The sequence below is a fragment of the Palaemon carinicauda genome, chromosome 12, assembly GCF_036898095.1.
Source record: "Palaemon carinicauda isolate YSFRI2023 chromosome 12, ASM3689809v2, whole genome shotgun sequence".
Lineage (NCBI taxonomy): Eukaryota > Metazoa > Arthropoda > Malacostraca > Decapoda > Palaemonidae > Palaemon > Palaemon carinicauda.
Window position 1 is genome coordinate 10,837,867 of NC_090736.1, and position 23,722 is coordinate 10,861,588.

Below are 23,722 nucleotides of genomic sequence, written 5' to 3' on the forward strand. Positions count from 1 at the left end.
AGGGAAAGGAGAGTTGGTGTGACCACAGGTTTCTATGGTTTTTTAACCATTGAAGTCTTGAAGCTTATCTTGCATCCCCAATGTTCCGGGAACCGGATCACTTCCTTGGATGCTCATAGACCAGCCACTTCGGGTGCTGCCCACCCCAGCCTTTCGTCCAGGTACATTGTTGCCTGAACCATTTCTAGGCTTGGTTTTTGCGTGACTGTGTCCGCCAATCCCGTGAAGATACTTAGGACTGTGTTTAGTCCGACAAGTATCTTTCCTAGGACATACGTTATCCTCTGTAACTTGAATCCTAGGTAGGAGGGGAGGGGGTGACTGACTGGAAGCTGCCAAGAGACATCTTTCAGGTCTGACAAAACTGCGAACACCCCTTTTTGAAATAAGGTCCTTATGTTCAGAAGGATTAACATTCTGAACTTGCTGTTTTATTTGAACTTGTTGAGTGGCGACAAGTCCAGAATGACTCTGAGTTTTCTTAAGTCCTTCTCGTGAACACCAAACAGCCTTCCCTGGAATTCGATGGACTATACTTTCCTTACCACCTGTATGCTCTAGAGCTCTAAGGTATACGCTTCCAGGATGGTTTTGGAGTGTAGGAAGAGTTGAGGAAATGATGGTGGAGGCATGTCTACTTTCCATCCTAGTCCCATCTTGATTAGGCCTTGGACCCAAGGATCGAAGGTCCAGTGATCCTGAAGGACCCTCCCTCCTACCAGAAGCGTCTCTTTGCTTCGCCTGATCAAAAGGTTTACATATTCGACCGCTTGCCTGTGGCACCGCGGTCATTGCAACTGTGGGATGTTGTTGAACAGCCTGAGGAATATTTCTAGATTTTTCCGTCTTCCTTTTAGGTTAAGAACCCACAAGCGTGGAAGACTTTCTCTTTGAAAGGATGCCCCACTTTTGGAGAAGTCCTATGTTCTCCGTGGTGGCCTTCTTAATCACCTTTCTAACTACCTCGTTTGGAAAGAGGTCTCTACCCCAGATGTTGGAAGATAGCAGCTTCCTGGTTTCGTGTTTCATTGTTGCGGCAGGGAACACAAACTCTCTACAGGCTCTCCTAGCCTTCATAAAGGCATAAAGGTCTTTTACTAAGGTGGCCATATGCATTTTGGCCAACACCATGAGCATGTCTGGGGTACTTTGGTGGGCTGAACACAACCCTATGCAGTTCTGTAGGGATAGGGAGGCTGCAAGCCTCTCCTTTGTCTCTTGTTCCTTACTCAAAAGAAACTCAGATAGTTTAGGGAGATTCTCGCTAAACTGTCGTCTAGCGACATCCGCGTCTAGTCTTCCTACTGAAAAGGTTAAGTGGACTTCCTTCCATTCCTTCTCCTGCCTGGGAAAGGCTAGTGACAGAGGCTTGCACTCCTCGAGTGCAGGACATGGTCTACCTGCCTCCACTGCCTTGGCAACAGATTTAAATGCCTTCCACATAAAGGGGAATGATATTGAAGCAGGAGCAAGAAAGTAAGGGTGTCTGTTACTTAGTGTGAATACTTTTGACACCGAGTAACCCGCTTTTCTCAGGCTACTTGTCAAGATAGCCTGTGGCTTATCATGGTCGAGAATCATGACCACCTTCAGTTCCGTTTCTTTTCTTGACATTGGTTCATGTCTCAGTCGAATGAAGCAATTAGGGAAAGCGTCAAAGCTTGGCCAAAACTGGATTTTGTCCAAAGGAATAGGACCCATCTTCTCCGAGATGAAGAGTTTGCCGTTTAAAATCGGCATAAGCTCCGCAAACCTCCAGGGATTGGTTTTGGAGCATGTCGGAGGGTCTTGGTCTCTGGGTCGTTTGTATGACCCTTGGGGAGCGACAAGTGGAGCTTCACAAAGCTCTATCTTGCATTTCACTTCCTCCTTTTTACCTTGTTTGCAAAAGTTTTCTATTAGACCTTTCATATGGGCCCACAATTAGTCCATTTCGTCTAATAGAGGGTGAAGATGTCGATGTTAATGGCTCTGGAGCCGGCACGGACGGAAGCAATTCCAACATGACATTATCCACCTCTTCCCGTGGGGGCTTCCTGCCCTCCGTCCCAAGGGCTACCTGGCAGCAGGGAGGAGTGAATCGTGCCTGGGGCACCACTATTTCCTTACTTGCTTTCGGGAATAGTAGGTTACGCATCCTATCATTAGGTAGGTATGGTCCCGAAGAGATTTTCTGGAAACCTCTCACCCAGTTGCGTAGTTTGTTACGAGCTGCATCCCTAGACTCCAACGACTTGGGATTCTCGAAACCTTCGGACATTAAGGTCTGACATACATTGCAAACTTGAGGGTTCCAATAATGCAGGATTCGGAAATAATATTGCAGGGGGGCATGGAGCCAGCATGTATTATGACCATAAAAGTACTTACTCTTGATATTGCAGAAGACTACAACACATGTCATCCGGGGTTCCTCCTGTAAAGAAAGGAAAAGCAGAATGAGTATACAATTGATTACCTCACTGATAGGCAATATGTAAAAGTAATCTTTTAACTAAAATAGCTTAGGATAGTAAGCTAGAAAGGGATAGTGGGAGACACATACTTGTGTATCCCCTGCAAGCAAATGCTGTTACCTCCCCTCAGTATTAACTATAAGGAGATTCCTCTATCAAAGAACTCTAACAAAAGGGTTCTAACCCTTAGGGGTAGAAAAGTGTACAAGTCACTGCCCCTTTTTATTCTTTAACACTGTGGGGTAAGGATGACTGATTTCTAATCAGAGTATTGAAGGAATTCTACTCTTTCAATATAGGAACGGTCCCAGCAGAAGCCCGAACAAGGGTACCCAAAATATATTAGAAACTAACTACGGTACTGTATAATCATACCATAGTTTTTTGTTTGCAGTATATACTATATTGCAAAATACTGACTACTGTATAATTATATATAATGTAGTTCAGCCAGTGTGCTGCCATTGTGGCAAGCATCTGATGGCACGGTCCAGCCGGCATGACGCCGACTGGACTAGGAAATATAAGATATATATTTGTGTATCCTACCCAGCCCATTTGCTGTGATCTTCCCTTACAATATTAATATCATAGTTTCCTGATCAGGGAAACTCAAGGATAAGGGTTCTAACCTTTTAGGGTTAGAAGTGTAATACCACCAGCCCTTTAAATATTTAATATTGTAGGGTAATATGAAAACTGATTTCTAATCAGAATATTGAAGAAATTCTATTCTTTCACTATAGGATTGGTCTCAGCAAACACCCGGGCAAGGATACCCAAGATATGTTGGAAAATAACTACTAGTATAATATATACAATAGTTTTTCTATCTGCAGTATATCCTATACTGCAAATATACTGACTACCTGTATAAACATATACTGTAATTCAGCCGGCATATAGCCGGCATAGCTAGTCCCTGTCAGCGCAGCCAGCATGCTAGCTAAAAGAGAGAGAGACAGCATGGAGTGAAGGCTGCCTTATTACCGTGTATGTATACACCAATTAAGGATGTAAATGTCTAATTTACTGCCTTTCTCCAGAAAGAAGGTTCACATGGAAGGGGAGAATGTAACATTCAGGCTTCCATCCAGCCACAAGTACCATCGCCGGCAAGGTCTGGTCGGCACATAGCCGGCAGGCTAGCACCCAGCAGCACTGGTACAGTCGGCATACTGCCGGCTGAGTCAGCACCTATCTATGCCGGTCTGGCTGACCTACCGCCGGCCAGACTAATACCCCAGCAACAGAATTTGTGGCCAGCAGTCCAAGGGAGGACTGAAGAGCCTTAGTGACAGAAGGGACTTCCCACCAACAGCCATCATGGCTGCCAACAGATGACATGGCCACCAGCAGCTTGCATAGCCGCCGACAGTTTGTATAAAACATGGCCGCCGGCAGTTGTCATGGCTGCCAGCAGCCGGCATAGCCGCAGGCAGCCAGACAACAGCTGTAGAGTAGGAGTCTGGCGGGCCCCCCAATCCACCGGCAATGGTGAGGTTGCAGTACGATGGCTCAAGAAAGACAATGGCTCGGCCCTCACAAAAGAACAGAGGGGGAGGGAAAAGGGTCCTGTATGAGGTGTGGAAGGAGCCGGCAAGGTTGCCGGTCCTACACACCCTTAAGAAACTCTGTTTCAGTATCGGCGCCTTCCTAGGTAGCAGGAGAATTCTATTCTCCAACCTAGGGTCTGCCAATACAGTTAAGGGGATGGCAGCAATGCCGCCTGTCTCAACAAGGGAGAAACAGAGTTCCAGTGCCGGCGCCATGCTAGGCCTCAGAAGAATAACTACTCTTCAGCCTAGGGTCTGCGAGCACAGGACTAGTCTACTAGACCACAGGGAGAAGGTGGCGGCATCATAAAACCACTTCAGGTGCGGCCTAGAGAGGGCTAGCCTCCTATGTCGGCAGCCTAGCCGGCAGGGGAATGACTATTCACCCTGCCGGCCGACTGTCGGCACAAGACTAAATACTATGAGGTTCTGACCGAATCCCAAAACCTGCTATCTGCGGTTAAGGGAAGAGACAGAAAAACCCTAGGCTAATCATGCCTGAATGAGACTTGAGGCACGACCCACTAGGGTTGTAGCCTAAGGTTACACTCAGAGGAAAGAGAGATTACCCTTAAATCTCTACTAGAGACGAGTATCAGTTATATAATAATTCTAGGAGATATCAATTTCTGTTGAATTGATAAACCAATACACAAGGGTAACTGGGGAAATACCGAAAGTATACTAAATCACCTAGGTTAGGTTACCTAGGCAAGACGAGATCTCGGTTACCTAAATCACCGAAACTCTGACATATACGATCGACATAGAAAAAGGAAAATTATGCATATAAATATCTTTACAAGTATAAATTGCCTAAATAGCTTTCATAATTAAATTATTAATGCTATTTTAACCGGAAATATCGTTCTACTAACTAAATAACACATGCCTAACGAACGACAGCACCCATGGCGCCTCCGGTAACAGGCCTAGCTCCTAATCACAATAAATTACTCTAATTTCACTGTGAGACAGGAGCTAAATTACACACATTGTAAAGAATCAATACTCAACTTTCCAGAGGCGAAAGAAGCTGGAGATTGCATAATAATCCTTGAAAATCAATCGAAAATGTCAGATCAACAGGGAACACCACTGTGCGAAATCGCTACAGAAGTAGGAATGTCCGCCATCTTGGATATGGCTCTGTTGTGATACTCAATAGTAGTATGGGAACTAGGGTAACCTTGATACGGCTCCCCTTCTAATTCTGCCACTTTTTCCCTCGAAGCGTATACGCTATTCAGGGGGCAGATTGCTATGTGGCGTGTCAAGAATACATCCCCGATATCATGCGATATCCTTGAGAGAAAATTTAAGGATACTCGCATCAGGAGTTAGAATTCTGGAGACCTAAAGGTAAAATTCTCTGGGAATATCACTGTAGTACATATATCCCTTATGAAGCTACTTATAGGAACTTCCATCAGGACGACATGGCTTGAGCCCGAAAAAGTACTGTATACTGTACTTGTGTACCTACTAATGCATATTGTACAAGCCCCCAAATTTTCACTAAAAAAAAGTATTTCAAGTTGTTTGGCATTGGGGAAAACTATGTCTAAAACTGGAGAAAAATAAAAAAGCAGTTGTATGTGGTTTATGAAAACGTAAACCAAATTGCATAAAAACTACCTAAAAAATTGGAAGAAAAGTCAATAATATTTTAAGCTTAATGAAACCCTGCAAAACTAGACTAAAAAACTATTGTACACAGGCAACAGGGATGAAACAACCCCAAGATATACCATTAAACTTGATATGAGAAAAATATTTTTACTAAAGACCATATACCTTTATTTGATAAAACAATGATAGTACAAATAAAACCACAATTGATTCTTTTAGCAAGCACTAAAAAACTGGTAGTTTGCCTTAATAAACTAATTTTGAAACCATAGACTGTAGTCTTGACCATCTTGTACCCTATAAGTAAAAAGTACGAAAGATGTATATTTTCTGTTTTTACTTCATGTGATGTGTGTTATTGGATATAGTTGAGTAAAAGATCAGTTTTATCAAAATCCTGCTTTCGAGCTACAGTATGCCAAGTAAAATTCTTTGTTTCCTTTTTTAACTGCTTTAAGCAATTTTTTTCCATTTACTGTCTGGGATGCTTACAGTAAAAACATTCATATATACAATGAGATTTTTTTCTCATTTTCTAATTTGATTTTTTATATTTTGTCAAATCTTAAAATTACATGAATATACAATAGTAACTTTTTTCTCATTTTCCATTTTTTTCATTTTCTACTTTGGTTATCTTTTTTTTATACTTTTTTCAAGTAAAATTACACTACACCACACAATATTTGTTTGCTATAATCTGATGAATGGAATGGAAGGGGACTGTTACCCTTAACGGTTAATGTAATCCTGGTACCTTCATTCACAGATGATCCGCTTTTTTTGCTTGCATGTTCAAAGATACGAAAATCAGTTTGTTTGGGGAGCTTTCTTTTTTTAAAAGGAAATTATTCTGCATGACATGAATTAACATCAATTTGGAAATGTTATATTTACCATTGTAAACCATAGTTATATGGTTATATATACTATTGAACATAACTCTACAACATAACGTAAACATTAACACCCATAAATTTATTTTAAATCGGCAATTGCTAACAAAATCTAAACAATATTTAATGAATAAAAAATCTTAGCCAGTGTATTCCAATTATTAGGCTTACCAATGTGTTGAGTACCAGTTAAAAGGACTTTTACTATAGTAAAATATCAATAGCATGTATAGTACTAATTTTGGTTTTCGGACAAAATTTTTCTGGCACACTCCAGTAGAGTTTGTACATCATCACCACAACTTGTGATAAACATTCGGGATTTATTGGCCAGCAAGATCCATTCTTCCTTTTGGGCTGAGTACTTTATCTCTAAAAAGGCAAGAACCACTGAAGTGGCCCAAGATTTTTCATTCTGTAAAACAATGAAATAAAGAATAAAAAGCAATTATAAACAATTCTAAACCTACCTGTACTACAGTATATGAAGCAGTTAAGTTCACCCTTTTCATAGTAAAATAACCTAATAACAATATTACTTGCCTCAGGTTATATAACAACTTTTGAAATATTACATAACTTGTCACTTGTACAAATAATGGCTCATATATACAGGGTTCTTTTCATATCTATCTATCTATCTATCTATCTATCTATATATATATATATATATATATATATATATATATATATATATATATATATATATATATATATATATATATATATATATATATATATATACATAACTCCTTTTAAATCAAATATACCATTTAATGACATCACAGTTCTATAGATATACAAATATTTGTATAGAAAAGTGTATTCAAATCATCTTTTTATAGGTTAGCTGCTTCATAATGTCTTTCCACATGGCCATTAAAAATTGTGAAATTTACTCGATACAAAATGTTACACTTAATATAGTATCACTTTAAAAGAGAACATTTTTAAATTAAATTTCAAATTACATAGGATAAGCCAAACTCTAGCACCAATAATTATGACTTAAGGAAGATGGACATTAAGTACAGTACAGTATTTTCTTGATACAAACCTATTTTTATGCATGGTTACCTATTACATATGGTAAATTCTAAATGTAATTTGTATTTGTTCCATCACTAATACAAATCCTTTCGCTCTTTATTAAGGAATATACTTTTGGCAAACCTGGAAGATTAGCCATAAGACTTTTAAGTGATGCTTAAATACCCCACCGCTAGTTAGCGGGGCAGGGGGTAGTACCGACTACAACGCTCACACACACACACCTATGTTCTATCGTCACTTTTACTTTTGGCTCGGAGTGGGGAAGTTCTGTTCTCTCTCCCCCGTTACCAAATTGGTCTTGTGACTTTTCTCGTTCAGTAGTAGTCCTGCATGCAGAGTTTCTCTGCTTGTAGGACTCTCCTGGTATCAAGTGGCAGGAGTAACCATCCTCTGAGAGATTGGTAGGCGGTGATGAGGAAGTCTAAGGTATTCTTTTCTCTTGGGGTTTTCCTCAAAGGTGAAGAAACCCTGACTTTCTTTTCTGTTGGCGATCTCTTCTCTCTTCCTCTGCTTGCTCATTCTCTGGTGGAAGGTCGATTAAGAGTGATGGCCGCTCTAAAGTTAACGCACCAATAGAGTACTTGATCCCCGGACAATCCGCAGGTGTGGGCGTCGTTGCTTTCCTTTGGAAGATTGATTGATTGATTGATTAAAGGTTTTCAGGCATCCTGACATCTAAGGTCATTGACGCCGATATCATTTAGTTTATATATAAAAAAAAATTAAAGATTATTCAATTAAAACCGTAAAAGTTGGATGTCATTATAAACGTTAGATAGTTTTCAGAAGACCTGCTTCTGAAATAAATCTAAAAATGCCACTTGCATAGTAGGACACATCATGTCCAAGAATCTTGACGAGGATGAACCTGCCACCCTCACCTCGAGCCTCAAACAAATATCTATTCCTTAAGTTATTATAATTGGGGCATTCGGTTAACAAATGCCTCACTGTTAGAGGTACTAAACAGTCTTCTCAATAGGGTTGGTGTTGGCCCTTTCAGCAGAAACTCGTGTGTCAACCGAGTGTGACCAATACAGAGACAACAAAGAGAAGTCTCCCATTTTCGGGGCATCATGTTATACCTCCAAGGAGATATGGCATTTGTTACCTCTCTCATTTTATTCCCATCTAGACTATCCCAGTGCTGTTGCCATTTATTACAAAGCAATTTCTTGATGTTAGGTAGGAAATCATTACACGGAATGGGTTATCTTCTTGGCAGCAACTTGGATGCAGCATTCTTTGCCAGTGAATCTGCCTTCTAATTCCGAGACACACCTACATGTGCTGGAACTCAACAAAATCTAACTGTTATACCTCTCCGTCCAATAATAAAAAGCCATTCTAAAATCTTTAAAACTAGAGGGTTGCTAGAATTAAAAACTTCTAAAGCTTAAAGGACACTCCTTGCATCACTAAAAATTGTAAAATTACCCTCCTTCTCCAACGCTATTTTCTCAATAGCAGTTAGTATGCCATACAGTTCGGCAGTAAATATGGAAGCTGTTAGTGGAAGTGCACCTCTACAATTAAAACCATTACTATGTACTCCAAATCCAATGCCAGCATCAGATTTGGAGCCATCAATATATATAAAAGTCAATCCACTATGTTCTTCAACATGTTCCATAAAAAGAGACCTGGCTTCTAGGTCAGTCATATTCTTCTTAACTCCAATAAAGTATTTACAAAAAGATATATCTGGTAATTTCCATGGAAGCGTTGATGATACCTTGAATGGAAGTACCTTACTTGTAATTATATCCAGACTGTTTAATAATCGTTTCACCCGAAAGCCATAAGGTTGAGGAGATTTTGGGTGCAACTAAAAGTATGATGCGTGTCTTACAAGGCTTGCAGTCTGAAAGGCTAAAGAGTTGGGGAGTCTTTGCAATCTAAACCAATACCGAATAATGGAAGATATTCGGTAAAGGTCTAGAGGTAACTCTCTAAAGGTACCTCTCCAGCATCAACAAGGAGACTTGGGATAGGGGAGGTTTTAAATGCTCCTGTAGACAATCTAATACCTGCATGATGTATCGAGTCTAATATTTTTAACAGGCTTGGGGTGGCTGAAGAGTATATTTCACATCCATAACTAATTTTGGAAAAAATCAAGCCCTTGTATAATTTAAAAATAGTATTGCGGTCTGCCCCCATGATGTATGGGACAATACTTTTAAGATATTCAGAGCCTCGAGACATTTAGCTTTTAACGCTTTTAAGTGAGAAACCCAAGTAAGCCTACAATCAAATATCAAACCTAAAAATTTAGCTTCACTTGCACATGGTATCCGTTGACCTTTAATGTATATATCCAGGTCTGGATGTACTCTCTGGATACGACAAAAATGGACAATGGTGGTTTTACTTGTCGAGAACTTAAATCCATTCATGTCAGCCCACTGGATAATTTTGTCAATAGAGAGTTGGATTTTTCTCTCAACCATTGCCATTCTAGTGCCAGCAAATGATATTGAGAGATCATCCACAAATAATGTTGAGAGGACATCTCTGAGAACGACTGAGGATATCCCATTAATTGCTAGTGCAAGCAGGGTTACAGTCAGCACACTCCCCTGAGGAACTCCTTCTTCCTGACACTTACTCTCTGATAGAGTTTCCCCCACTCTCACTTGAAAAACTCTATGCGAAAGAAATGACTGAACAAATAGTGGTAGTTCTCCTTTTAATCCTAGATCATGAATTGTTTTAAGTATACCATATCTCCATGTGGTATCATATGCCTTTTCAAGGTCAAAAATATCTGTCACATGGTGCTGTTTGGAAGCAAACGCTTCACAAATAGAGGACTAAAGTCTTACCAACACATCAGTTGTTGAGTGCCTTTTTCTGAATCCACATTGAATCGGTGATAAAATACACTTCTTTTCAAGGTACCACATCAACCTTGCATTGACCATCTTCTCCATGATTTTACATAAACACGAAGTCAATGCAATAGGTCGATAGCTTGCTGCTAAAAACTTGTCCTTACCGGGTTTTAAAAAGGCTAAAATAATGGCTAGTTCCCAAACACTTGGGTAACTATGATAATGACATATTTTATTAATAATACTTAAAATAAATAACTTTGTATTAAAATGTACATGTTTAACCATTGCATATGGAATTCCATCGGGTCAAGGGGCTGTATCGTTGCAAGTAGCGAGTGCGGAATCAAGTTCTCTTTCAGTAAAGCGAGAATTATACGATACTTCCCTTCCTGTTGCAAAATTTAAAATTTTCTTTTCTTCAATGCTCCTGTACTGGTGACCAGGAGCTGCTACACTCTTGCACGATACATTTGAAAAATGGTCAGCCAGGGCATTGCTAACTTCATTTCCTTCAGTCACAAACTGACCATTCACTTTCAACGCTGGTGGTGGGTTCGGGGTAAATTTGCCTGCAATCTTTTTTATTTTCCTCCATACAGAAGATGGTGGTGTTCTACTATTAATGGAGGAAACAAAATCCACCCAAGATTGGCGTCTAGCTTCTTTCATGGCACGACGGAACTGTGCTCTACACTTTTTGTATGATATTAAATTTTCATCCGTACGGCGTCTACGCAATCTAGTCAGGGATTTTCTGATGACTCTGTGCAAGGCTGTTAATTCCGAGGACCACCACGGGACTGGTCGTCTTTTGAATAGTCCTGTGGTTTTGGGAATCGAATTGATTCCTGCTGTATGGAGAGTTCCATTCAGTAGGTTTATGGCATCATCAATACTTTCAAACTGTTCTGCTCTCCCTTCGATTTCACTTAGCTCAGAAAATTTAGCCTAGTCTGCCTTGTCTAGATTCCATCATGGCGATCTTTGCAAAGGCGGACCCATGTTGGTGTTTACAGTATAATGATTGGTGCATGATCACTAATGTCCTCCAATCAAAATCAAGAAGGCAGTTAGAGCTTGCAATTGAAAGGTCAATGCATGACAAGGTACCTGTCTGAACATGGAAGTGGGTGGGCTCCCCTGTATTAAGGAGTCCCACATCTTCATTCTCCACAATTGATGAGATAATATTGCCCCTTGTGTTGCCGAAAACATCACCCCATAAAGGATGTCTACCATTCATATCTCCCAGTAAGAGAAAAGGTTGAGGGAGTTGTTGAATGACCTCTGCTAAATCCTCATATAAAATATTATCATTTGGAGGTAAGTACAGAGAGCATATTGTATATTTTCTCCCTATATCAATCTGTACAACCACTGCCTGCGGGGTTGTACGTATAGACATAGGTATTTGGGGAACATCTCGACAAATGTACATGAGACTTCCGCCATGGCTCCCTGCTTGTTGATTATATGGTGTTCTATAGCTAACATACTCTCGAGGACTAGGAGTGTTAGAATCAAGCATACTTTCCTGTAGACATACAATTATGGGGGAATGTTCATGAATTAGGAGCTTAAGTTCTTCATATTTTGCCCTCAAACCCTGACAGTTCCATTGCAAAATGGAGGAGAAAACTATGGATTATTTCTGGAAGACATCTTGGACGAGGTCTTCCCATTAGCAGTTTTTAATCTAACATTGTTACCTGTAGGTTTCTTCAGAGGTGGTCTTGTTATGTTGGGTTTTACGTTTGTGTTTTTCTTTGTATATTTTTTATCTATTTGTTGAGGTGGATGGTGGACCTCAACTTGAATTTCTGATTTATTCAGTTTATCTTCTGGTTCATTAGAAACATCAACAGACAAAACATCAAATTTATTTGATGTAATAACCTTAACATTTCTAATGGAGGGTGGAGAGAGAGATGGAGGTCTCTCTCTTTTACGATTAATAGATGGTGGGATTCGAGGTTTTTGCACCTTTCCCACAACAGGTGCATCAGGTAAGTTGGTCTTAAGTGGAACCTCCATCAGATCAGGCAAGGACATGGCCTGAGAGAGGTTTGTACTATTTTTTTTAATGGGGGATGAAGTCTGTACAGCAATGGGCAATGCCCTAGTGGTAATACACCATGGTAAAGCCTCAGGAGGTAATATGGTTACCTCGTTATTTGACATTTTATCAGATGGTATACTTTTTTTAGAGCTATTGGCAGTGCTAGGTTGGTTTGATTTTAATGCCTTAGCATATGTATTTGATTAATTTAAGAGTCCTTTGGCATGGGTCACACTTATATGTTCTACGTTCGATTTATTGAGGGCAGCTTCCTCCAACTTATATAGCTCGCAGCTCCTGTCTGTGGATTTATGATTCAAGCTGCAATTTAAACACATGGCTCCAAGTGCACATTCTCCATGGTAAGATTTGGAGCAAATACCACACATCTCATTTTTGCAAACTTTAGATGGGCGCCCAAATTTAAAACAATTGAAACATTGCAGTGGCTTCTGCCTGAAGGGTCTTACTTTAATCCTTTCGTTCTCAATAATAATATGAAAAGGTACATCAGCATCCTGGAACGTAAGGATTATCATTGATGTACCTGGGACTTTGTGAACTTTCCATACATTTAATGGAAGACATGGCCAGTATCTCCTCCACTGTAAATTCATAAAGATCTCTGTTAAAAATTACGCCCCTTCCGTAGCTAAAATTTAGGTGAGGTTTGACATCTAACTTAATGTCATCATTACTTATTTTCATATTGGACAATAGTACAGACTGTGTACTGGATTTGGCATGGATAAGGAAACTATTTTTTCCAAAACGAGATATATCGCCTGGTGCAATAGTTCCTACTTTTTTTCTGAATCAATTTGCATATTTTAAAATAATTCCCTGTAACCCCCTTTGATTCAGCTATAAGCCACATCGGTGGTTTTGGATTTTTCTTGGAGAGCATAACTAAATCTGCGTCTTTTTCCAACCAATCGGCAGGCCTATACACATCCAAATCTTTTGGTACCTTACCGCAGAGAGCAGCCGCGACATTCAAGTTATTAATTTTAATATTATTCAAGTTACTTATTGCACTAAATTCTTCGTCATAACTACTGTAAGATATCCATGAATCCCATGATTCAGCTTCAAGTTTCATCCTTATTTCTTTTATGCATCCATAGCATTCAAATGCTTTACATAGATCATCATAATTTGTCTCTATTGAAATTTAGGTAACATGAAGGATTCGAAATTTCCTAGTGTTACCCAAATTACTCGATTTTGAAATATCAGGAGAATGGTCCTTTCCCGTTCCGAGGTCATCAACAAAACTTTCCCTTATCACATCATCAGAGGTCGTCAACAGTGCCGGGGGGGGGGGGGGGGGGGGGGGGGGAGTCAGCACATCCAGGGGATGGGGAGTCAGTATTTGAAGGGTCCATAGTTAAGGGTGGGATTTTTTGTTTTTCGTTGGTTTACCTGCTTGAGAATTTTAAGAAAGTATCATATGTTGGAAAGTAAATTTGCATTCTCCACTATCGGCACAATGAGAGTATACTTCCCAGATGGTCCACTCCATACCCTACCCAAAGGATAGCATCAAAACAAATATAGAGGCACAGGTGTAAGCTAAACCCGCCTGTTAGGACTGAAACCAAGGATATATGGAATCATCCTCCCCATATCTGTAATGATGGGCTTCCGGCCAAAAGCCAAGAGTCCCACCTCAAGGATTGGACCCCCCTGGATTCCGATGACCCAACCCTTGAGAGTAGTTCTGCCAAAAAGGTCCAAACCATCTTTAGGATGGCTGAGATCATCCAATACTCTCATATATAGCTTTGAATGCAAATACCTCCCAACCGTGATCCCTTCTCCCATTCATCTAAGCAGGCAGTAATAACGAATGTGGAAATATCCACGCCATTTAAATAAAATAAAACTAAATAGATAAATAAATAAATGAACAAATAAAATATATATATATATATATATATATATATATATATATATATATATATATATATATATATATATATATATATATATGCATACATCTACATATATATATAACTTAAGAGAAATAATACTCAGAGTTAGGACAGCAAGACAAAAGAAAGTTGATAAAATTAGGAGAAGGTCGAAGAAATATTGAGCAGAAGGAATAGAGGAAAGGGAGAGAAATTTAGATTCGAACTTGGGGAGTAATTTCCCCAAGTTCGAGAGCCCTCTTGCCCGTCATCAAGTTACAGCATGGGAATGAAATGCCGTGCTGAAGCTCAATGACCTCATCAAGGCATTTTCTCATTAAGAGGGTTTCCTTTGGAAGCAGTGGCATCATCAACCAGGGGAATCTCTCCCATTGCCGCAAGCTTCTTACCTTCCTTGGGGCTTTCGGGTCTTCCCAGTAGGTAATGGTTCGTCGAGTCTACAAGAATAGGCGTGGTCTCCCTTGTTCCTCCTGATGCTGGAGTTGGAGAGTGACCCAGTAACTTCAATGGCCTGCAGTTAAGGATTAACCTTGGTTATCCTTTCCCAAAATCTGGAGGTAACCAACAGTTTCTCTTGCCCTTAGTGGCAGCCCTCATTTGGGTCTCCCTCATTCCTCCTAATGTTGGAGTAGGAGGGTAACTGCTTGAATGGAAGCAATTTTAACGTCAAAGGTAGCTCTTGATGTCTGCCTTCAACTTGAGCTCAGCTTACTGATGGGAAGCAGAGAACACTACTCGGAGGTCCGCTTACAGGTGGTGGACTGCTTCGCCTTATGAGGGAAACTTATCCTCCACCAAGTATTGGCATCTTTCCCTTCCGAGAGTTACCCTCCACCAACCACTATCCAGCAATCTTTCCGCTAGCAGGGAGAATTGCCGACAGCACCAAAGAGGAGGGGTCGCCTTCCCCTCAGCGGGAGAGACCGATTTCCTTCTGTACCCTGGGGATACAAAACAAGTCTCATTAACTGCCACAGGAATGCTTGCAGTCGCCGGTTTTCGTCATTGAGCTACGTAGACCTTAACTCTTATGGGTTATTGCCGACATCTTCAGAAGGCCAGATCCCTTAGGATTTGTACCTTATGGGTTGTGGAATAAAGGGATTTTGACGAAGGAAAAATCTATTTCTGGAGAGAGACCTGTGATGCCCCAACACTGAGGAAGGCCAAGCCGCTCCCAAAATTAAAATCCACATTACTGTAAAGAGAACAAATGCCCGGTACTGAAAAAAGCTGTCAAAACAAACTATGGTACTTAACATTGGTAAAGGTGAAGTAGCAGCGTCAGTCATGATGAATTAACGCCAAACACGGGAAAAAACACCGAGAGCACAAACAACACAACTACGCGAGCAAGTCCAAAACAGAAGGATGTCCTAGAGGGCGTTCGGTTTAGGTGTCGGTGGCGTGGTCCAAGTGTGGTTTCTAGGGCTTTTGTTACGGCCCTTCCCTTTGATGAAGGAATTATCTAAATGGAAGACAGCCTGTGAATAGTGGTTTTCACACGCCCCTGATGTATACACGACACCCACAAGGTGCTCGCGCGAGGGTAGTAACCTCTGCATTCCATGCTTTTATCTTTCTCCGGTATATTTGGAAGATTTATATAAAAAAAATGTAAAGAAGGACCTTTTCACCGGCCGTCACAGGTCGACCCAGAAATGAATATTATAGTTAAGAAAAAATACTAATTATTTTTTATTTTTTCATTTTATTGTATTTGTATTAGAATATTAAGCTGTTATATCTTGGTCCTTCAACCTTGTCTAATTACGTTATTTTTTTACAGCACATCCTACACCCTGTAGGGTCTGAAGTGGAAACCAGAGTTGGAGACAATAGAAGTACTGTACTGTACAAGAATAGGTTTTTTATCAAGAAAAGAAAAAAAAAAAACACTTCATACATTTATGGTGACAGAAATTCTCAAGTGTGAGGGATTTGACCTGAACTGCTGTGAAATAGCCCAGTCAGTGGACTGCGGGACTGTGTGTATATCAGATATACTTTGGGTATCCTGTTAACCCAGGAGTGACGTGAACATTCTGAATGTTATAAACTACTGTGAACTAGATACATTATAGTGATTCAGTACTGAATAGATTCTCATCAACCCTGAAGTGAAACAAATTTAGACATTCCTTAAAGATGTTTGTAGCGTAAATTGTGAACAGCAACGTACATGATGGCATTTATTTTGTATTATAACATGTAGATGTTTGTAGCATAAATTGTGAACAGCAACATGCACGTGGTGGCATTTATTTTGTACTATAACATGTAGATGTTTGTAGCATGAATTGTGAACAACAACGTACAAATGATGGCATTTATTTTGTACTATTAACCCTGGATAGGTACGGTCCTCGGACACCCCTTTAAGGGTATACTCGGACGCGAACGACCCCGACGCCAAAAAAAATTCTTGAAAAATCAGTTTTTGCAGTAACCTCCTTTTTTCTTTTGCCAAAAAAAACTTCAATGAATGCTTAAAACAACTGTAAAGATTATTACTACTCATCTGCAGAAAAACTATTTATTATAAATATTTTAAAAAATTAAGTAGAAAAAAAAAGACCTGACGTAAAAATTCATAAAAAAAAAGTTTATACATATATACACAAATCCTTTTAGGAATTGATTCTTGAATGTTTAGGACACATCTTGATGTATTTTGGATGAAGTCAGACCCATGGAGGTGAAGATCTGAAATGAGAAAAAAAGGGTAACTTTTTTTGGCCAAAAAAATTTGTCCAAATTTCATGAATTTTTTTGGGTACCCAAATGAAATAGGAAGTGGCTAATTTTTTTAGGGAATAAACATATGTTATCCTAAAATAGAAATATGTAAAAAAATCTTCATTATTTTGTAAATTACATTTATATCAGGGGCCATATCTAAAGGTAATTTTTTGAGTACTTAGAAATTTCGTAAAAAAATACATATATTTAATATATAATATGATATTTATGCAGGTAAAAATATACCAAAATATCACAAATTCTATAGGGAACAAGAATATATATAGATAGGGCAGCTTACGCTTCGGATATGTCCACAAAATGGCCGCCAACCACACTGACTCAGACTCCCTAATCTGCCACTTGAAATGTAGGAAGGGTATGTCAATTTCAAGGTGTTATTTACTAATCTAATTATTATTGGATATGCATAAAAAATGTATGGTGGGTTGCTGGATAATTGTCGATTATTTTACGACTATAAAATTAAAATTCTGACCCAAAAAAATTTTTTTGAAGGGAAATAAAATCGAAAAAAAAAATGTAAAACAATATTTTAGCTAAAAAAATTTGATGATATTCAATCAAAAAAAAAGTAAACAAAATTTTCCGACAAATAAACATCTAGAGGAATCATTACTCTGTGATAGTTCCTTAGTACGTAGTAATTTTGAAAGAATTGGGAAAAAACGAAAAAATGGCAATCACCGGAAAATCGAACACATACCTATATATACGCCATATCTGGCTAAAAAAAATATAGGCATGGGTAGTCAGATCATCTAGAAACACTTTCCAACACTATAAAAATATAAGTTTTGCGACACTACTTGCCAATTCCTTACGGTAACATGACTAAGCAAAAAAATGCAAAACAAATAAAAAGGGGCACTTGCGGAAAAATGGCTAACATTCTAATATACGGCATTTCAGAAAAAAAAAATTCAGCCACGTGCTAGGCAAACCATCAAGGCACATTTTCCGACAAATAAACATCTAAATGAATAATTACTCTGTGATAGTTCCTTAGTACGTAGTAATTTTGAAAGAAATGGGAAAAAACGAAAAAATGGCAATCACAGGAAAATCGAACACATACCTATATATACGCCATATCTGGCTAAAAAAAAATAGGCATGGGTAGCCAGATCATCTAGAAACACTTTCCAACACTATAAAATTATAAGTTTTGCGACACTACTTGCCAATTCCTTACGGTAACATGACTAAGCAAAAAAATGCAAAACAAATAAAAAGGGGCACTCGTGGAAAAATGGCCATTCTAATATACGGCATTTCAGAAAAAAAAAATTTCAGCCACGTGCTAGGCAAACCATCAAGGCATATTTTCCGACAAATAAACATATAAATGAAATATTACTCTGTGATAGTTCCTTAGTACGTAGTAATTTTGAAAGAAATGGGAAAAAAACGAAAAAATGGCAGTCACAGGAAAATCGAACACATACTTATATATACGCCATATCTGGCTAAAAAAAAATAGGCATGGGTAGCCAGATCATCTAGAAACACTTTCCAACACTATAAAAATATAAGTTTTGCGACACTACTTGCCAATTCCTTACGGTAACATGACTAAGCAAAAAAATGCAAAACAAATAAAAAGGGGCACTCGCGGAAAAATGCCCAACATTCTAATATACGGCATCTCAGATAAAAAAAAAAGACATGCACGTGTTAGCCCAACCATCAAGGCACACTTTCTAACACATAAACATGAAAAAAAAAATCAATAATATACGGCAATTCCTTACTACGTAGTAAATTTTTACAAATATTGAAAAAAAACAGAAATTGGCAACCGCAGTTAAATACCCAATATACCAATAACTACGTCGTATCTGACCAAAACAAAATCACGCATGGGTAGCCAGATCATCTAGACACACTTTCCAACATTAAAAAAGCAAAAGTTTTACGACACTATTTCGCAATATCTTACGGAAAAATGACTTGGCAAAAAAATGAAAAAAAATGAAAAAGGGACACTCGCGGTAAAATGCCCGACATTCTAATATACGACATCTCAGATAAAAAAAAAGACATGCACGTGTTAGCCCAACCATCAAGGCACACTTTCTAACACATAAACATGAAAAAAAAATGAATAATATACGGCAATTCCTTACTACGTAGTAATTTTTACAAATATTGAAAAAAAACAGAAATTGGTAACCGCAGTTAAATACCCAATATACCAATAACTACGTCGTATCTGACAAAAACAAAGTCATGCATGGGTAGCCAGATCATCTAGACACACTTTCCAACACTAAACAAGCAAAAGTTTTACGACACTATTTGGCAATATCTTACGGAAAAATGACTTGGCAAAAAAATGAAAAAAAATGAAAAAGGGGCACTCGCGGTAAAATGGTCCTCGTGGTGATGAACGACCTTTTAACTAAAAAAAAAAACATGCACATGGTAGCCAAACAATCCACCAAGACTTTCCACAACTGATAACCTATACAAGTTGCACCATTCTACGACAATTTCATAATACGTAATAACTTTGATAATTATGCAAACTACCTTAGAAGGGTAAACTCGGACGCGAACGACCCCGACGCGTCTCAGAAATCGGGGAAGGAGTACAGCTACAGCAATGCACATCTGGACACTACTAGAGCGTGTAGGGGAGACACCTCCTGCAGGTCGATCACCCACAAATTCAGTCACGGGGGTGAGTCACGTGAGAAAAACCTGTTTTTTTTTTACGCTCGGGGTCGCGAACGACCCACCGTACCTATCCAGGGTTAACATGTAGATGTTTGTAGCATAATGTTAGGAAATTTCACTTGATAATATCTAGATTAAACAGAAAGGCTCTGTCTTGATTTTAACAATTAGAAAATTTGCATCACAAACCAGATAGGGCTTTATCCTGAAAAAGGGCTCCGAGTAATAAATATTTTTCTTGTTTTTATGAAGGCAGCATTTCATTCCAGTACCTTACACCATTGTGTCCCCTTTTCAGTCACCCATTATATGTTTAGTATTATTTGTTTCCTTTATAAAATCTAACCTGAGATTCAAGCTATTCATGCATACTGCTCATTTTTTCCAGAAATGAATCCGTGGTTATGCTACCTGTATATTCAGCAAGCTCAAGGTAGGATAAATAGTAGGGAAGTAAGGTTCTAGTGGGGTCCCCTTGCCCAGTATAAAATCAAGGGGTGGTGCCCAGTGACAAGTTCTCTTGAACTGTTATGCAGATTTTTGGTTTTCCACCGTTTTACCTTTTTTGTGTAGTGAACATTGGAGCGTGGTCGGCATTTGGACACAAGGCAGTCTGCGTACTATATCTGGCCACAGTCCGCAAACCACCACAGGGTGGTAATCTCTTACAAGGGAGAAACCTCTTGTAGGTTGTATCTCTTCGGGATTATTATGGCAGAGAAACTTCTGTTCTTTGACAAGAGAATGACAAGCTTAATGTGCTAACGCGCTTAACCCTTCTCGTAGTGAGGTTTGGGGTGAGGAGTTCAGAGTGCTACCATCTATGAGATTCACTACTGCACAGTTGAGTTAGAACCATCTCTCGTCACAATGAACAGTTGAGGGAGTTCATCGCCCAATAACACCTACGCGCTAAACCTACCTCTTGCCTCAACATACAATTAAGAGAGTTCATACCTAATCGCCTAACCCAACACTAGCCAACTGTAGAGGGGTTACAGCACACTCACCATCCTACTCACTTAGTACCTCACTAGCCACTTGGTACATGTTGTACAGCACACAAGTACAATGAGATCAGCGCAAATCGCTCTATGCAAATCTTACTATAACTTCATCTTCTCTCTTTGAGTAAGCTGTAACTATGCACAGAAATTTATATTACCTGCAACTGCAGATGCTCGATCTTCAACATCGATACAACTGTTCTAGTCAGAGCTCGCGAACGTTCGACATGTGCTAACATTTGCCTAACTAGCGCTAATGTAGTACTGTGTCTTGGATGATGGCGATTAGTCGCCTCCTCTTCCTATTTTTAACCATTTAAGTCACTTGTTTTGTTACATAGTTACCCAACAAGTTGACACCAAAATAAATAGTAAATGGAAGACATGAGCTACATTGGTTGCCCATGCACGCTCGCCTATATACCTGAGGAAGTTATAAATATAGAATTGTAGATCGAGCCTTGTTAGACAAAACTCCTCAGGGGTTGTCACCGGTATTTGTGTATAAGCATCTTACTCTAGCACTCTTCAGAGTTCTCCATCAGGAAGACTAAATGTGGCCACCCCTGAGTTTGTCCTCAATCTTGCTATTCAGCACACTGACGACAATGCTCTCACTCAACCTGAGAAGACTCAGCCTGCAGAGGGTTTGCAAAGTCTGAAGCATCGAGCTGCCCCTCATAAGGTTTTTGTGACCTAATTGGTAACGTCTCTGTCTGGTGATCACTAGATAGGGGTTCAAATCCTGCTCAAACTTGTTAGTTCCTTTAGTGTCTGCAACCTTACCATCCTGGTGAGTTAAGATTGGGGGGGTTTGGGAAAGCCTATAGGTCTATGTGCAGAGTCATCAGCAGCCATTGCCTGGCCCTCCCTGGTCCTATTTTGGGAGTGGAGGGGGCTTGGGCGCTGATCATATGATATATGGTCAGTCTCTAAGGCCTTGTCCTGCTTGCTAGGGCAATGTCACTATCCCTTGCCTCTGCCCTTCATGAGCGATTAAACCTTTCTTGATCGCGACTTTGGTCTTCCTCTGAGAGGTCTCCTCCATGCGGGGACAACAAAAATAATCTTGGATTCATCCATGACCCTCTCTAGCCCACCGGAGCAAGCTTCGTTGGAATGAGACAGCGAGGTACCATGTAGGGTGGGTGTAATTGCAATACCTTGCCGTCGAGTTCGGCAAACTTATCTCTCTTCAGCCAGCATGACTCTTCCAGTCCCTGTAATGAATCCTAATGCTGCATAGAACAGGCCTGCTTACCAAACACATGTGGGAGTACTGACTATGATCCTCATGAATCAGCATGTTCCTTAATGCCAGCTCGTGATCCTCATAGCAGAGTAGACCGCAGTCCAGCGAGATATACGCACTGTCGTGTACCCATTCACCGGTTGAGGCACATAGAAGACCTTCTCCTAGCCAACGGCAATCTACGGCAGTTGCATAAACATCCAAACTCAGGCCTTAAATCAACAACGAATGAGTGCGTTATTACTTCACATGATCACAAGAAAAGGAATGCCCCCTTGTGACCTATCCTGTTCGTCAGGAAAGGAGAGCACTCTCGATAATAGGGGTCTCCAGGCTTCTACAGTCGACTCCTTGTAAAGAAGGCGTCTGGAGGCTGGAGACCAGACATCAACCTCTCCTCCTTGAACAAGTTTGTTCAACAAATTTCGTTCAGGATGGATATGGAAGACACAGTCAGACAGGCAGTCAGACTCAAGGACTTCATAATAACACTGGATTTAAAAGATGCTTACTTCCAGGTTCTAGTCCATCTATCTTCAAGGAAGTACATTGTATTTAAGAATCAGTGGCAGCTTATAGCTATAATTAGGGGAGGTGCTGCTCTAGAAAATTTGTAGCCTTTGTTTTAATATTGTGTAAAAAGAAACAATCTGACATGAGAAACTATATTAAGAAGATGGATAGATTCCTAAAAGTACAAAATCAAACATTTTTACTTACTATAACCTAATTTGTTACTGTTCAAGCTTGAGCCATTCATAAAAAATGAAATCCATTCTTGTTTGAAATTGTGTAAAAAGATCAATAACTTTCTTTCTTATCTCTGAATGATAACTAAGTAGATTTCACCTTCCAAAATTCATAGTGCTCGTTAAAAAGTTGTTATTGTTTAATGTTGAAATTTAGCATCCAGCCTCTGATTAGCCATGGAAATTTTTAAGCGAACCGAAAAAACATTTAAAAGAACTAAAAAAGGAATAAAATAGAATAGCTGAAAGTAAAATAATCTAATTCTACACTTTATCACATTCAAGTATATGGTACACAGTATTCTAGCACATAACACATGGAGTAAAAAAAATAAACTACCAACACCCTAAGGATGGCAGTCTCGGCACTGCAGGAGCAACAGTGCTTTCCCCCTTGGCCACGTGTAGCTCCCTTTGTGCGCATGCGCACAACAGCCAAACACCACACAACTGGAACTTCCATACAAAGATTTTTTTTTTTCCATAAACAAAGATGGATACTGATATTAAGCTTAAGGATTATATATTGTAAGAGTATAAAGAAAGAATTAAAGAAAAAATAATTATATTGTTATCGATAACAAAAGAAAATAGGGTGTGTTGCAGTTCCACCACTGTTAAGAATCATCCTAGACAATTGACACACCACTGTTAAGAATCATCCTAGATGATTGACAAAACCAAAGCACCTCAGGTTTTCACAAGGGATTTCTCCTTGGTGTCAACCTGACCCCACAAGAATGGCATACGTCTGTTAAGATCCTTGGACGACTGGCTATTTTTCCAACACCAAGACAGACTTTTCGAGTTTTGCCGCAATCTGGGGATTGTGGCAAGTCT

General features: G+C 39.4%; 1 protein-coding gene across 1 annotated transcript in view; it reads right to left on the reverse strand.

The window, feature by feature from the left end:
- Window positions 1-5,783: 5,783 nt before the first annotated feature.
- Window positions 5,784-23,722, reverse strand: part of LOC137651218 (von Willebrand factor A domain-containing protein 5A-like) — a 339,908-nt gene continuing 321,969 nt past the window's right edge. Inside the window, exon 18 of the mRNA XM_068384404.1 lies at window positions 5,784-6,955. Coding sequence (XP_068240505.1) covers window positions 6,776-6,955 — 180 coding nt within the window. The 3' untranslated portion in view covers window positions 5,784-6,775. The remainder of the gene's footprint in view (window positions 6,956-23,722) is intronic.